Raw genomic sequence first — 15204 nt, 5'->3', positions numbered from 1 at the left:
TGCCACAGTCCGCTTACCCAGTTTTAATCACTGGGGTTACGAAGTTTGGACTTACAGTACGTCGAACTACCACTAGGGGGCCCTTAGAAGCCATGTTGACGTTCGTACTGAAAGCGTCGCTTTTGCCAGCTTTGGTTTAGGATGCAATATTATGGCTTGTATCATGGATTGTTTCAGCTTTTGTCACAAGGGCGTTTAATTGTATGACATACAAGAAATCAGAAGTGAATGTGATATGGTGAATCAAGCCAGGCCACAGTTTTGAGAATTAGAATTGATTGACACTTGGGCTAACAGGAAAAGGAAACAAATTGGGCTAACAGGAAAAGGAAACGAATTGTCTACTTTTTACTGCACCAGCCATTGTCAGTTACACAGGCCAGCATCATTTTGTATACTGAACAACCATAATAGACATTTTTACTGAGACAACTGGCTTTAATTTGTAATAATGCTGACAGGCAAGTTAAGCACCTGAGTGATGAAAGCAAACCCACCTTGACATCTGTTGCACACAGGATTTTAAGGCAAGTATCTTCCAATATACCGGATACAATGCAGTTGTATTCTATGTCAGAGGTACTCAAATGCTTGTGGGGGACCCCTGTGTATGCTGGTTTTTGTTTTGACCATAATTGCACTACCAGAATTTTAACAAGCTGTAAATTTTTCTTGATTACACTATAGATTACTTTTCTTGATTTTAATGTTTAGAGGGATTATTTACCCTCTTTTACATTACATTACAGGCATTTAGCAGACGCTCTTATCCAGAGCGACTTACACAACTCTTAAGCAGAATACTATAAATAGTTATGCATTCCATGTAGAATAATGGTCCAATATTCATATTCTGCTATATGGCAAACAATTACACACAGTGAAATAAAAATGTTTTAACTGAAAGAATTAATGATCAAGGTGTATCAATAGGCTCCTAATTAGTGAAGTGTGAACACATAGCCACTAAAACTAAACATTTGGTAGATATTGAAAAATTCAAAGACAAAGCAAATGATAATGGCCAAACCTACATTGTGTATATGTGTTTAAGGGAAAAAATATAAAATAACTTAACACATATGTTCAACAACCAAATTAGGACCCTGTTATTTCACTTCAGTCTTTGATCAGCTAAATAAAGCTCTTATGCAATTGCTTTCAATACAGCACAATACGCCCAATTTGAACATGAGACTTTTATTCTTCATGGCATGCATCGCTATTTATGACAATGTGGCTTGAGAGGTAAATTATCCCTCTAAATGTGAAATCATGAAAAATTAACATTTTTTTTATTCTGGGATTGTAATTGTGATTGGAACAAAACCCAACATTCAGAGTCACCCCAGGACCAAAAAGGGTGTATACTATCTAGCTTATGTTTCTGCATAGACAGGAGAAAATAAACTCTTTTTTCTTTACTAATATTGCAATAGTGCCTCATGAGAAAGATGTTTACCCAGCTAAGAGATGGAGGCATGAGTCGATACAGTTCTTTTTGAGTTTCACTGTCTTTCTTTTTTTTTTTTTTTTAGAGGTCCTATGGCATTTTGGCACGTCAAAGGAGTATTTCACTGGCCAAGATTCGGCCTAATCCTGAACTCAGTCACGCATGGCAGATTCTGAACAATCCCTGTCTCCCAGGGTAAAAGTGATTTTCCGATGAGTAGCACTATGACCCATTTTCCAGTAATTGTCATTTGTCGAGTATTTGAATTGGCTGGATTTCAAGCACACATTCCTTGCCAAATCAGGTCACTGACAGCTGCAACCACAAATCTCTCTCGTTCATAATTTTCCTCCTCTGCTACAGAGCATTAATGTGAATGTACACTGGTATTGTTTTATTGGGAAATACGTTTATGCTGGTCTGTCCCCAATTGGTGAATAAATGGGGTGGCTGAAAAGAGCAAATGGCTCTTTGTTGCGGTGCAGGCTCAGTGGTGGCAAAAATGGCCTGGCCTGGCCAGGACAGAAACAAACGGAGGGCCGCTAATTGGGCCGAGGTTCACTGGCAACAATGAAGGGGCTAGAAAATTCCAGCCGCCGTGCGACAGGGCCCGCTTTGTTGTTGTGTTTGTTCTCGGCCACGTTGTTCACTGTTATCTTTTCTGTGGCCTCTCCACTCCCCTCCCGCCTCAGAGGGCATGAAAGCCCCTCCCACAGTCGCTGGCCCAGAGAGCTGAGCCGTGCTCCCGGGCCGTCACTCTGACAGCGGCCAGCATTCGAGAGCCTCCAGCCCCCGGGAGCGTCCCGGCGGGCATCCCCGCACCGGCGTTCCTCAGCCGCACCCCGCACACCCCGACTTCCAACCCCAGCGCCCCTGAAGGAGAGGAGAGAGAGATGATGGGGCAGGCCCCCCAGGACGCGCAGGAGGGCCTGGGAGCCGAAGAGCTGGAGTGCAAGATCTGCTACTACCGCTACAACCTCGGTGGCCGTCGGCCCAAGGTGCTGTACTGCGGCCATCGCCTATGTGCCAAGTGCCTGGCCAAGATCCTGGACCTGGGCGAGTCCCCGCCACGTGCCATAGTGTGCCCCTTCTGCCGCTGCGCCACCAGCCTGCCCGAGGAGGAGGAGGAGGCGGCGGCGGACGCAGGCGGCCTACCCGACGACCGTGGCCTGGTGGCGGCCCTGGCCCTCCGGCTGCAGAACCGGAGGAACCTGCTAGAGGGCTCCACTGAGCTCCTGCTCAGCCCTCGGTGCCTCAACGCTCTTGTTGGGCCTCCCTCTTCCTCCGCGTCTCCTTCCTCACGCGGATCCCCCAGCTGCCTGGTCATCGCCATCGTGGAGCCCGGCCAGGAGTCACCAGCTGTGTCCTCGCAAGCCCACCCGGCCGGTCGGACCCACCGCTCCCCTAGTCTGGACTCGATGGCATCCATCGCCCGCCGCTGGACTGTGTGGAACTGCGCCTCCCTGCTATGTCAGGCATCTGCCCGGGCCCTGATCTGGCTCCTGGGGCTGCTCTATTTCAGCTCCTTGCCGTTGGGGGTCTACTTGCTCATCATGCAGAAGACCACGCTGGGCGTGCTCCTGGTCAGCCTCGTACCATCCAGCCTGGTGCTCATCATGGTCTATGGACTCAGCCAGTGCCTCTGTCGCGAACTCCTGAACTGCGTGTCCACATAGTACCCTGAGGGACAGCCAAATGTGTACGTTCACAAGTCCTGGAGTGGCCTGACTTAATACTTACAACAGATCCGAAAGATTGCCACAATGGATCCTGAAAGATTCCCCAAATGGATTGATTTTAAAAAAAACAAATCATGGAATACAGTTAAAGCTGATATCAGGCCATATCACGGTTTTCAAATTCATAATCTGATCAAAACAGAAAAGAATAGATTCTATGGATTCTTTCTCTTTTTTATGATTAAGAATGTTTGGTGATTGACTGTAAAAACCATTATGGATACTTAAAAACCTTGATAGCAACTCATGTATATTCTGTATTCAATAGTTGTTATAGTTTGATTTGTATATACAATTATATATCATTTAAAAAACCTTTTAAATTCACCGAAATAGCACTACGACCTCATCTCTAACCTCATCTCTAAGACCTTAGCAGGAGCTCATAAAACAAAGCATGAACCAAACTCATTGCATTGTACATTTTTATAAAAGAGAGGAGAGGTATGGTATGAATGGAACACAAATCCACAGAAACTAAGTGAAGAACAATGTCTCTCATTTCCAGAATAAGATGTTGTAACTGTTGACAAATATCCTCAGAAGGGAGGACTACAGCATGAAGTAGGGGCATTGTTACAAGAAAACAATGCTTGAACCAAACTGCCATTGTAGCCCGATTTATCTAATCCCAAGGATATGCAAGAATTGAGAATTAGCCTTGAAGACTACAAAAATGGGCAGCAAATAATAGAGCAGGACAGTGCGTTATAACCTGCACACACTCTACATTAGTTGCATGTTGAACTGAAGTGCTAATAGGATTATGAAACTGAAATATAAAGAATGAGGCTTAAGGGGTGTTGAGATGATTCAATACAGAACAACATAGATCAAACCTGGAACATACCGTTTAACTAAAACCATCTGACCAGCTCTGAGATGTCTCAGTGTGGCGTATTCTGAGAGGAAAAGGCTAAAGCAAAATTTGGAAATTGTAGAAACTCGCGATTACAATTAACTTGATATGGGTGTATTTTTTCTTTCTCTTTTGTTTTTCATTGAAAGAAAATCACTTGAATATTGTAAGAAAATATGCAGTGATAAAACCTTTTAAACCATTGTGTTTTTACAGCTGTAAATATGTTCCATTTCATGCTATATCACTCACTCCTTTTGTAAACGATATTCAGCACGTTCTTCATATAAAGGAATCACTGTAAGCACGGTGGTCCCTATGTATGAGGGCACTCAAGACACTTGATTGTACTAAAGAATGTATTGGATAACAGCAATGCTTAAGAACACTTAAGAATTAAACTCAAGATTCAAGTTCAGAAAGCAAGCGCCTGTTTGTGTTCTGCGCATGACTGCTGAGACATTGTGGGAAAATTTGTGGCTGCAACAACATGTTCCTACACAGGACAGAAAGCTAGCTTGTTCCGTCCTGTCGAGTTTGTGACCTTGAAATAGGCAGATAATTGCAAGTGAGGCTGTAACAGCAGTTGTAATGAAGGACAAAAATGACTGCCCCATCTATCTTAAAAATTGTAGATTTTGCAATACACATTAAGCAAATTTGTTCTTCATCACAAAATGTGTAATATGCAAGAAAGACATCACATGCAAACCATAAAACAAAGCTGATTTGAAAACACTCTCATTCTATATGTTGCAATATACAATACACAGTACATACAGTACAACATTACTAGGATGTGAGCAGCTAGGAGTCACTGGTGTGTGTAGTGTATCCAGTACAAGGGGTAATATGTTCTGTGCTGTGTAAGCAAATATTCTCTATCACAGTAAACATTTTTCAAATCATTTTTATTTTCGAAATTTGATCAGAACAGGACTCTCTTAAAAGAAGACCACATGATGAAGAAAACAAAGGATACAACATGATTACTTTATCTATGAGGAAGGAGAGTTTTTTTATCAGATCGCATATAATACCTCCCAGACCAGTACACATGATGTATTGTTTTGGGGTCATCTGATGGATACAATTTCCATTACTCTCAGCAGGCCGCATTGAACTTGAGTTTTAGTAACAATCAGAAAAATCTCTCCACTGCCCCCTGCTGCATTGGAGGATACTCTCAATGAATTTCACCCGTGCAGTGTAAAGTTCTTTGATGTTTTGACCGTCTCATCTCCTGCAGGCATGTTCGCATGTAAGATTGTTAAAAATACTGCCAGTGTTTTTTTGACCCAAATTATAGGGCACGCACAACTGTTATCTGAAAAATTGAAGGGTGAAAAGTTTTTCAACCTTGAATTATCATTCACTAAGTATTTCTAATAGAAACCTGAAATTTATTTTAATATGTTCAGAAAGTCAATGGGCATCATTCAGGAAACATGTGTATGATAACATTTGATAGACTGTAGACTGTGTTTCCAAGAACATTTCGGCCTTCATATTTTTTTTTTCTTGTCTATATTTCTTCATGGCTGTTTCCTTATGCTAATTACATGAATAGAATTGCACATAAGATTTACAAACAGTCAGCATTCATTATTTCATATGCCTGAAAACACAATTCTGCAAATGTATCATGAATCCCATATTATTTTTTGTTTTATTATTTATTGTTTGTTTGTTTGTTTGTTTGTTTGTTTTGCAGGAACATTTAAAAAAAATGTTTTTTTGTTTTGTTTTGTTTTGTTTTGTTTTACTCCAGGGAAAGTAATTCATTTAGACATATGAAGAGCTATAAAATATGTTTAAAACATATATTCCAAAGCTGGTTGATAAACAGTGGAAAAACATCTATCCAGGTATTGTCTATAGGATTCATTTTCTCACAGGCTGCATAGGTTTCTCTTAAAACAAGAACAGTGAATAAGCCCTCCGCTGTTATGCAGAGTTATTGTGTTATATGGCTTTTCCTAAAGGATTTCATAACTACAATAAAAATCAATTTTTGCAATGTTACCTTTGAAAGCCCTTCCCAGCCTGCTTTGTGTGCAAATATTTGGGTCAGACCAGTGGCATCCGTGTCTAAATCAGTTTCATTTTCTCTCACTGAAAATTTGCTCTGTGTTCAGTAGGATATGCAGCAGGGAACACCGATTATGGGCTCAGCATATTCATACTGGGAAAGTAGAGTACGGTTAGGACAGTCCAAAATTACACTGCTCCAGCCAAAACAGCTGCTTTCAGGACTGCTGATGTTTGAATTGTATTTTACTAAATAGAGATGGGGTCTGCAATACTGTGAGGGTGATGTAGTATAAAGAAAGCCATTGAGGTTTTAAAAAGCCTTTAACTGCACCTGTCTTTATCTGACAGAAGAGTCAGTGATGTGCCTAACTGTGCCCTCTGCTGGTCAAACCTTATACTAACAGATGATTTGGAACCAGAACTTCAAACTGAAAATGGAGGAATCCATATCAAACTGAGCTGTTTTGTGCTTTACAGTGGATGGGACCAAACATAGCAAAAAAACAGAGCTCCACTAAATGCCACATTTAGCACAGAAGTGCTGAGTGAATTAAAAGTCTGATGCTTTAATTTTTGAAAAAAAAAATTTTTTTGAAAAAAAAACAACATATTTTTCATATTCAGTTTAAATGCAATCACTAACACCTAATTGGCCAGGTGATATTTCAGTCATCCCCTATTCAGTTTTGACCTGTGTCAGAAAGTGTTTGTACCATGCCCCAGATTTCACTTGCCAGTTGAATATTGTGATGCAGGCCAGTGAGGATAATGGTTGGAGAAAACTACCGTAGTTCATCAAGGAACTCCTGACAAATCATGTCCCTGTCCCCTGCTGGGTCTTCAGTCAGGTTCTACAGTCAACCAGATGATTTTCCTGGATGAATTTAATGGTTCAAGCACCCTAGGTGCTCTTTAAGCAGGCTGCAGTAATGTAATGGTGAGAAGTGCATGTAATGCACACTATGAACCCATAATCCAAAACTATGTGATCTTGCTAACCTTGGGCCACTTCTACACTACTTCTCCGATTTCATTTGTATGCCCAAGCCAAGGGAAAATGTTGACTGAATCCAAGCTCAAGTAACACTTGAATTGCTTGAATTCCTTTTTAGTGATTTTGTTCCAGTGAGTTGCAGCTCGTGACAAAGAGCTTTGTGGGGAAATTGAGACTCAATTTTCCATGAGAATTTCCCTCCAACTATCTCATCACCCACAGAAAAAATAGTTGGAACTCGTCCATGCGCGTTTTGTTTGGATGCTACTCAATCATCATGTGCAATTCTGAATTCCGCTCCAATAAGCACATAGCTTCTGTTTTAATCATTAGAAATTGCTTTGCATTTAATGTAATAAGCTTGCATAATCTTTTCCTTTGTGCTAAAAATCACTTAGAACAGTAACAGCTTTTGTGACTTCGCTTGTGGGATCTGGGAGTTCCTGAATGGTTTTTGTCCATTGGGCTAGTTTTGGCAGCCAAGCGGGCCAAGAGGGACAATATTCACTCATTTACACACTCTTTATATACACACTCTCTCACATACACACGTACATACACATGCATGTATTCTCACACACACATGCACACACAGATTATCTGTGTGTGCATGCTCGTAGTACTATGGAAGAGAGCATGTGCAAGAGCAGCAGATTATCAGATTATACTGAGAGGGTTGCCCTTCATCAATGCACAGGGCATGACCGGAGGAATGATCTGGCCTGTGCAGGAAGAGGCACTGTGGACTGCCACACACCTCTATACCCATTCACAGCTTCGGCTTTCAGAAAACAGTGGACGTACCTGGGCTGGCATGCCCTGCCATGGAACCCTGCCCCCTCAAACTCTGGACCCAGAAATGAATGCCCAGTTTCTGGTGTGCACCCTGAAGCCATCCTCTGGTGTGACTCCAACCTAAAAGGAACTCCCATGCCCCTCTCCATCAACAAGGTGGGTGCCGATGACAATGCCGGCTCACCACAGTCTCTGGATGATGGGAAAACTCTGGTGGATTCATTGATGAAGGTAAGACTGATGGTTGTGCTTAAAAGATGTGTTTTACTCTTGAGGTAAAGGTCTCAAGTGTTTAATTTAAAACAAAATTAGCAATCTATGTGGCAAGCATGGAATGATCAATTTGGTAAGTTTTCCTCTTTATTTTCCTCTTATTGCTAAATGGAGCAAATGTCCAAAACTTATGGAGGATTAGTCAATTTGTCCATTGGATACCTACATGTTTTTCTTACAACATAATTGGTCAGTTCAAAATAATCTTTCACACACTATTCAAAATATCAAATCACAGATGTTCACAGAAGTGCCTCTTTAATTCTGAATTAGGACCATGGGCACCTTATACAAGTAACTTGGCTTGGTAAGCATTGATACTTCCAAAATGTTTGAACAATTCTTACATTTATTCACAAAATTATATGGTAGAAGTTCTGTCAGTACAGGCCAAGTATTCCCTCACAGAAGATCAACTAATGTTTCTAAAAAGCATGGCAGATTTGAATGACTAATTCATTTAAAGATGTGCACACCGATGCTGGAGGGCTGCCTGAGAATCCACAGAGCATGAATGGCTTAATGTATTTTTTTATAGCAGGACAAATCTTAGCCTACTTGTATGGTACTCTAGGACAGATTTCCATATGTCTCTCAATGGACACTCAGAAAACAATGCAATACAACACAATATCATTTACATCAGTTCCTTCATTGTTTTCAGAAAGGGATAGAATATGCTTTGAACGGCAGTCATATTGATTACATTTACATAACCCCTTCTGTACAATGTTCCTGGAAGCCAGATTTATCTGTGTTTCTAAACTACATACTTACAACATACCATGTTCAAAGTCAACAAAATATACAGTGAAATTTGTTTTGAAGAAGCTGTTGTCCTTGTGGGATAGTGAATTCGAATTCATCATCAAATCTAAATTATCATCTCTTTTTAAATAACTTAATCCTGCTTTAGGACTTTGCATTAAAATTCTCTGTATGTAGTTTAAGAATAGATAAGTGTTCATAATCTCTGTTGTACCAGAGCTATTCTTAGATACGATTCAAGGATTTTAATTATTGAAGCCTCTGTCAATATGGACATAATATTCCCTCAAGGCTTGAAGAAGTGCATTATGTGCAGTTTTGTGATAGTGTGGGAGTTTCACTGTAATATATGTACAGCAAACAGTAAGCACTATAATTTTTTGGCAAAGGACTTTTCTTTTTTTTAAATTTGGCTCTGTTCTCCACAATTTTAGATTTGTAATCAAACAATTCTCAAGGTTCTTTGTGATTTCTGAACTTACTAGGGCTCTCTTTCTTAATGTTTCAGCCTGTTGATTTTGATCATCCTATGGTTTGTCAGTCTCTGACTGTTTTTTTTGTTTGTTGTTTTTTTCTTATTTCTCAGCCTCATAATGGCTTCCTTCATTTTCACTGGCACAACTCTGGTCCTCATGTTGACGAATGCCAATAACAGACTCCAAAGGCAATCAAAAAGCTAGAAACTAAACCAGATAATGAAAGCTCTCATACTTGCACCAAGGAAGCACAATCTTAATCTAGATGGAATCTAGACATCTAGAAGGGTGCAAATCTAGGTTGAGAGATGTTTTGACATAAAGGGACTAGGTTAGCTCAAGTTTTACCAGATATAGCCTGGCTATGAAAGTCCTAGTTGGCCAGAAAACATTTCTTTTCCACCAAATGTAGGCTGGTTTTCACCAAAAGTCTAGACCATCTATTGTAGAGCACAATAATAAAAAATGTTTCCAAATATCAGAGATGGTAATACCTGCATTCCCTTGTGGTCCAGGTGGTGGCGTGCTACCGGCAGCTGTCCTCCTGCGTGGGAGGCTGCACGGACAGCGTGGACCTGCGCCACCAGCTACGGCGGACGCGGGAGCGGGCCCAGGAGCTGGCCACAGCTAACCGCCAGTGCCTGACGACCCGTCTGCGGGACAAACGCCTGCCCGAGGAAGAGCGGCGAGAAGCCGAGCTCCTATGGGTGGCCTTCTCCTCCTGCCTGGAGCTCCTCCATGCTGACATGTGCAAGGTCTTCAACATTGGGCAGAGCTTCTCCCTATCGGACAAGGTCAAAACCTTCGTGCAGACTGGGATTCAAGGTACTGCAGGACCAGGGGGCTCCGTGGAATATCAGCAGAGTAGTACCCCGAAAACTAAGGAACAAAACATAAAAACACAGATAAACACCAATTTTGAAATAAAGCACTTTCATCTGATTCATCTGTAAATTAACTGACCGTGTGGGAAGATTTAGCAGTGTAGATTATTCACCACATTGCTGTGTGGCCTTGTATTGAATCAGCATAATCTAAGCAAGTTCATTTTTCCCACGGTGCGCAGGACTGCTTGCCACCGTGGGCTATGCAAGGCAAATTGTGGTCATTCACTCACAGATGACCTTTGAGGGACGTTTTGTAGAACGCATGCGCAGGTCGTGCGGTGGTGCTTCGTTTAGTAAGACGCATGCACAGGTGCATCTCCCAAATCACCACTTCAAACGGCACAACATTTTTAAGCACAGCTTTATCGCCTAACGTTACTTTAGCTAACCCTAACATGTTAGTGTTTCGCCTACTTTAGTTAAGCTAGTTAGCGTGTACCACCGATACAGATGTATGGATGCACGGAGGACAACAAATAAGGTTACAGAGGTGAGGACATGCCATAGCTAGCTAGCTATAGTTAGCCAAGTTTTACTCATGACAGTTTGTACAGGTGCGACATGGGTCTGGACGGTTTCGTGCTTGTTTATATTTCTCTTTACTGTATTTAATGATTTGTTAATGTTGTTGTTTGTGACAATTACAGGAGTGGAAGGTATATTATAATGCAAGAATACTCAGTAACCAAGAACAAGTCTTTCAAGCAGTCCATCAGCATCCCAACAATAATATTTGCCTATTGAATGCCATCCAGCATCTAACTTTTTTTTAGGTGAAACCTCTGAGATGACTGCTCGGGCCCTCAGCCTGAGAGACCTGAACCACAACGAGGCCCCGTCTAGCGTGGAGCGGCTGGAGCAGGGTGATCTGGAGGCGGAGATCGCTCAGGTTGACCAGATGATTGAGGACATGGAGCAGAAGGTGAACGTCCTCCGCTGGACGGTGGAGGCCAGCGGGCCGCAGTATGCCGACCCTCTCAGCGCTGACAGCGCCTCCTTGGCCTTGCTGTCCAGTGACGAAGAGGACCCGGGCCGCTGTTGCGACCGCAGCCAAGTGTTCGCGGTGTCCCTGCTGTGCGGTACAGCCGTCGCAGCCGCCCTTATGTCTGTGCTGTCCGTGTGCGCTGTTTACATGATGTGAGAACCCTCCGCACTTGGAGGCCTCTGATCTGAATGTCATTTCGGGGGCTACTGTGCCAGCCTATGATTTAAACTGGCAGCTTTACATGCATTTATTTACCTCAGCTGTGGCTCTATGTACATTTTGAAAGGGACAAAAATTTCTCAGTTTTGATGTAAGAAAGCTGTTCTTATTGTGAGGTCATATGATAAAATATAATTGATATAATATCATTTCTCTCACATATTTTTGCAGCCTGTATGTAGATTAATGTCAACAGAAGCCATCCAGATTAGGAAATAACATTTTATAAAAGCACTCCAGTTGGCATCAACTGCATCTAATAAGGAATGTAGATGCAAACAATAGGGTCATGTTTTAAAGTGCATACTTGGATGCAATCTTTTTAACCTTTATTTATACAGAGAAATTACATTGAGACACTGTGGATCTCTTTTTTAATGGAACCATGATTAAGAATCTTGATCAAGACCCTGGTTACCTACAATACAGCGCATATAAATACAGAAGATTATGGCTGAAGTAAAACATAAGTATGAATCAATATTCTTCTATGTGTTCTGAAAAGTTTAGGAGGAAACTCATACATTAGCATACACTGACGAACATGTAATTGTCATTCCCAGGAGTCTTTGGTACTTGATGCTACTTGGAACCAGTGTTGCCAGATTGTGCGGATTCCCGTCCAATTGGGTTACGTTTTTATGTCATTGTGCGGGGAAATTTTTTGGGTGGGTTCACCGTTTTCAAATCTGGCAACACTGTTTGGAAGGGAGGCTTTATTTGGAATACATCAGAAACTTTGATCAGTTTTCATTAATATATAGGTACTGCGCAAATATTATGTTAGCATAGCAGTGTTCCAAAAGTAAAGGATTCTGATAGTTCCATAATGCTGTGTGGTACATTCTCTCAGCATGGTTTATATCCTAAGGAGGTGAGGTCAATGTAATTAATTAATGGTAATGAGAGATTATCTTCATTCCATGTTAAAGGATTTCCTTCCAATAGTGTCAGCCCTTTCAAGGTGACAATGCCACCATCTAGGGAACACAAGTAACTGCCCAGTGGGTGACCGGTAGCCAGTGAAGTGACCTCAGCAGGGGAGTGACATATAAGAACTTAGATTCCTATTCTATTTAGTTATCTGGACTCATGGTACCAATTATTTAAGAATTCAGCTGACTCTTAGCAAAACTACTGAACAGAATCACAAACGCATACGTTGTGACTAAGTTTCAGTGGTGCCAAGAACTAATCTAAACAAAGTTCTGGTTTTGTCTCCCTCTGGTGGGGGTTAGGGTTAGGGTTAGGGTAAAATATGGCTAACATCAATTTAATCTCTGTGGTTCTTCACCTGCACCTGAACAGTCAGAAGTAGAAGTAGTATTTTCTATTGAGTAAGTCTGGCTTGTCTACCCAACGGGAACCTTTCAAAAGTTTTAGAACAACAAAATTATTACAATATTGATCATTATCATTAATCATATTTATTTTCATTTGTGGAGTAACTAATTTCAAACTACAGTTGGTATAGTAATCTGATCATACACAGACACACATAAATGCAATTTCTTAAGAGGATAAAATTGAACTAATGTAAGAAAAACTTTATCTTAAAAAGTATTATTGAGAGAGAGGAAGAAAAAAATGCAAATACACACACCCAGAGACGGGTGACAACTCAAAGGAAAAACCACAATAAAGTGACTTGGTAAGGTGTTGGGTCACCACAAGCTACCAGAACAGCTTCAGTGTGCCTTGGCATAGATTCTACAAATTTTTGGGACTCTTTTGGAAGGAGGAAACACCATTCTTCCAAAAAATATTCCCTCATTTGGTGTTTTGATCATAGTGGTGGAGAGCGCTGTCTAACACGTTGGTCCAAAATCTCCCATAGGTGTTCAACTGGATTGAGATCTGGTGACACTGAAGGCCATAGCATATGATTCACATTATTTTCATACTCATCAAACCATTCAGTGACCCCTCGTGCCTGGTGAATGGGGACACTGTCATCCTGGAAGAGACCACACCCATCAGGACAAAATGTTTCATCATAGGATAAAGGTGATCACTCAGAATAACTTCATATTGATGGACCCAAACCATGTCAGGAAAATTCCCCCCACAGCATAACAGAACCATTCAATAATGAACCCTCTTTCAAAGTCACTTATATCTTTTCCTCTTACCATCTTGATCTAAAATCAAGGTCAACTGGGCCTGCTCAGCATTTTTATTAATGCCAAAGAGCATGATAGGATGTCAGTTGCTTAATTGTATCATGCATTACATCTGTATGGAGTCATCTGCATTTGTTATGTTTCTCCACTCATTTATTTTGGTTTTTGCTTTTTATTAGTCACCTGTCTGTATAATATCTGAGGAAATTTAATTTTTTTTTCTCTATATGATTCCAGCTCACTGTTAGAAGCTTTTCAGAATCAGGTACTCTAAGTATGTTATCATCTAGAGTATGTGCATTGATTTCCGTGCATGCTCATTATTGCAATGCACAGTACAATTCCCCCAACCCTACACACAGAGTATCATGAGCAGTGCAGGACAGGGCTTTGTAAAGCAGTTGGTCAGCTACATGGTAGATGCCTTGGAAGGAACAGGTACTGAATTATCTCAGCCACTGAAAATTCCTTTTTGATGACTCACCAATCACAAGAGGGCTGTGGGTTTTCCTGCAAGGCAGGACGAGTGGATCTGTCCAGACTTAACCCCAACTCTGACAGCCTGTTTGCATTCTGGACACACACACACACATGCACACACACACACACACACACACAGACACACACACTAATCTCATTCAGAGTTAAGGTGATCACAGAGGGCAAGGACAGACTCATTATGTTGAAATTAATCAGGCGAGGATTAATAGATCACATTTTCACACTCGCAACACCCATTAAGATGCCCATTAAAATCCTGTTAAAATAGATCCTAAATGCGGACACTGTCCATAACACAGGTTTTCTCAGAAATGCGCAAGAAATATCTGAGGTACTGTGCGACGTTTGTGAGAAGACGCAGTTGAACACCGTTGCCTTTGTGATAAGGGCTTTCAATTCTACCCAGGACAGGACATCCACTGCTGGATTGCTCAGTTTGTTAAAACAGATTCGCCAAAAGAGTCAAACCACTCGTTCCTTGAGTCAAACGGACCACCTCTGATTTGTGATCTCTCCAGTTGCCATCTGAAAGTATTACTCATACCCGGCAGTTTTCCTAAGAAAATGCCAGTGCAGTGGTACTGAGAAATTCTGCATAGGTACTGAAATAGGCCTACTGTATACATGTGTTAAATCTAGGGAGATTATTTTTAATGGCACCATACACAATACATATAAATTATGAGCTCCTTGTGCAATGGTTTAAGTCTCATACATTTTTCACTAGAGAAGTGAGTTTCATTTTTATTGTTTGATCACCAAGGTATATACTTGTTTTAGTTGGTGAGCATAATGGCTCGCCTGTTTTATATTTGTAATAAATACAATTGATTTCCATTTTAAAGACTACTCACTTCCTGCACTTGTAAAATGCATCTAGTTGGCACTCTCGCACTCTCTCTCTCTCTTGCTCTCTGGGTTTTTTTTTTGGGGGGGTGTTGCATTTACTTCAGAGTATTGATGCTGTCCTCTGTCTGTAAATTTCTATTGTTTTGATTGTGTGAATATCTAAAATACAGAGTCAAAGGTCAAAGGTCTCTCTCGCTCTCTCTCTCTCTCTCTCTCTCTCTCTCTCTCAAAGAGGAAGAGAAGAATCAT

General features: G+C 41.2%; 2 protein-coding genes across 2 annotated transcripts; both read left to right on the top strand.

Moving 5' to 3' along the window:
• Window positions 1-1536: 1536 nt before the first annotated feature.
• rnf182 (ring finger protein 182) lies at window positions 1537-4464 on the top strand. Its single transcript, XM_064346852.1, has one exon. It carries the CDS (start codon window positions 2347-2349, stop codon window positions 3127-3129), a length of 783 nt encoding a protein of 260 aa, XP_064202922.1. The 5' UTR covers window positions 1537-2346; the 3' UTR covers window positions 3130-4464.
• Window positions 4465-7688: 3224 nt separating this feature from the next.
• LOC135261014 (regulator of G-protein signaling 9-binding protein B-like) lies at window positions 7689-14950 on the top strand. Its single transcript, XM_064346847.1, has 3 exons — window positions 7689-8105; window positions 9907-10216; window positions 11052-14950. The coding sequence occupies exons 1-3, from the start codon at window positions 7704-7706 to the stop codon at window positions 11417-11419; spliced, it is 1080 nt and encodes a 359-aa protein (XP_064202917.1). The 5' UTR covers window positions 7689-7703; the 3' UTR covers window positions 11420-14950.
• Window positions 14951-15204: the final 254 nt, after the last annotated feature.

Source organism: Anguilla rostrata, chromosome 8 (genome assembly GCF_018555375.3).
Source record: "Anguilla rostrata isolate EN2019 chromosome 8, ASM1855537v3, whole genome shotgun sequence".
In the NCBI taxonomy this organism is placed as follows: domain Eukaryota; kingdom Metazoa; phylum Chordata; class Actinopteri; order Anguilliformes; family Anguillidae; genus Anguilla; species Anguilla rostrata.
The sequence above is the reverse complement of the archived record's forward strand: the minus strand, read 5'-3'. Positions and strand labels throughout refer to the sequence as shown.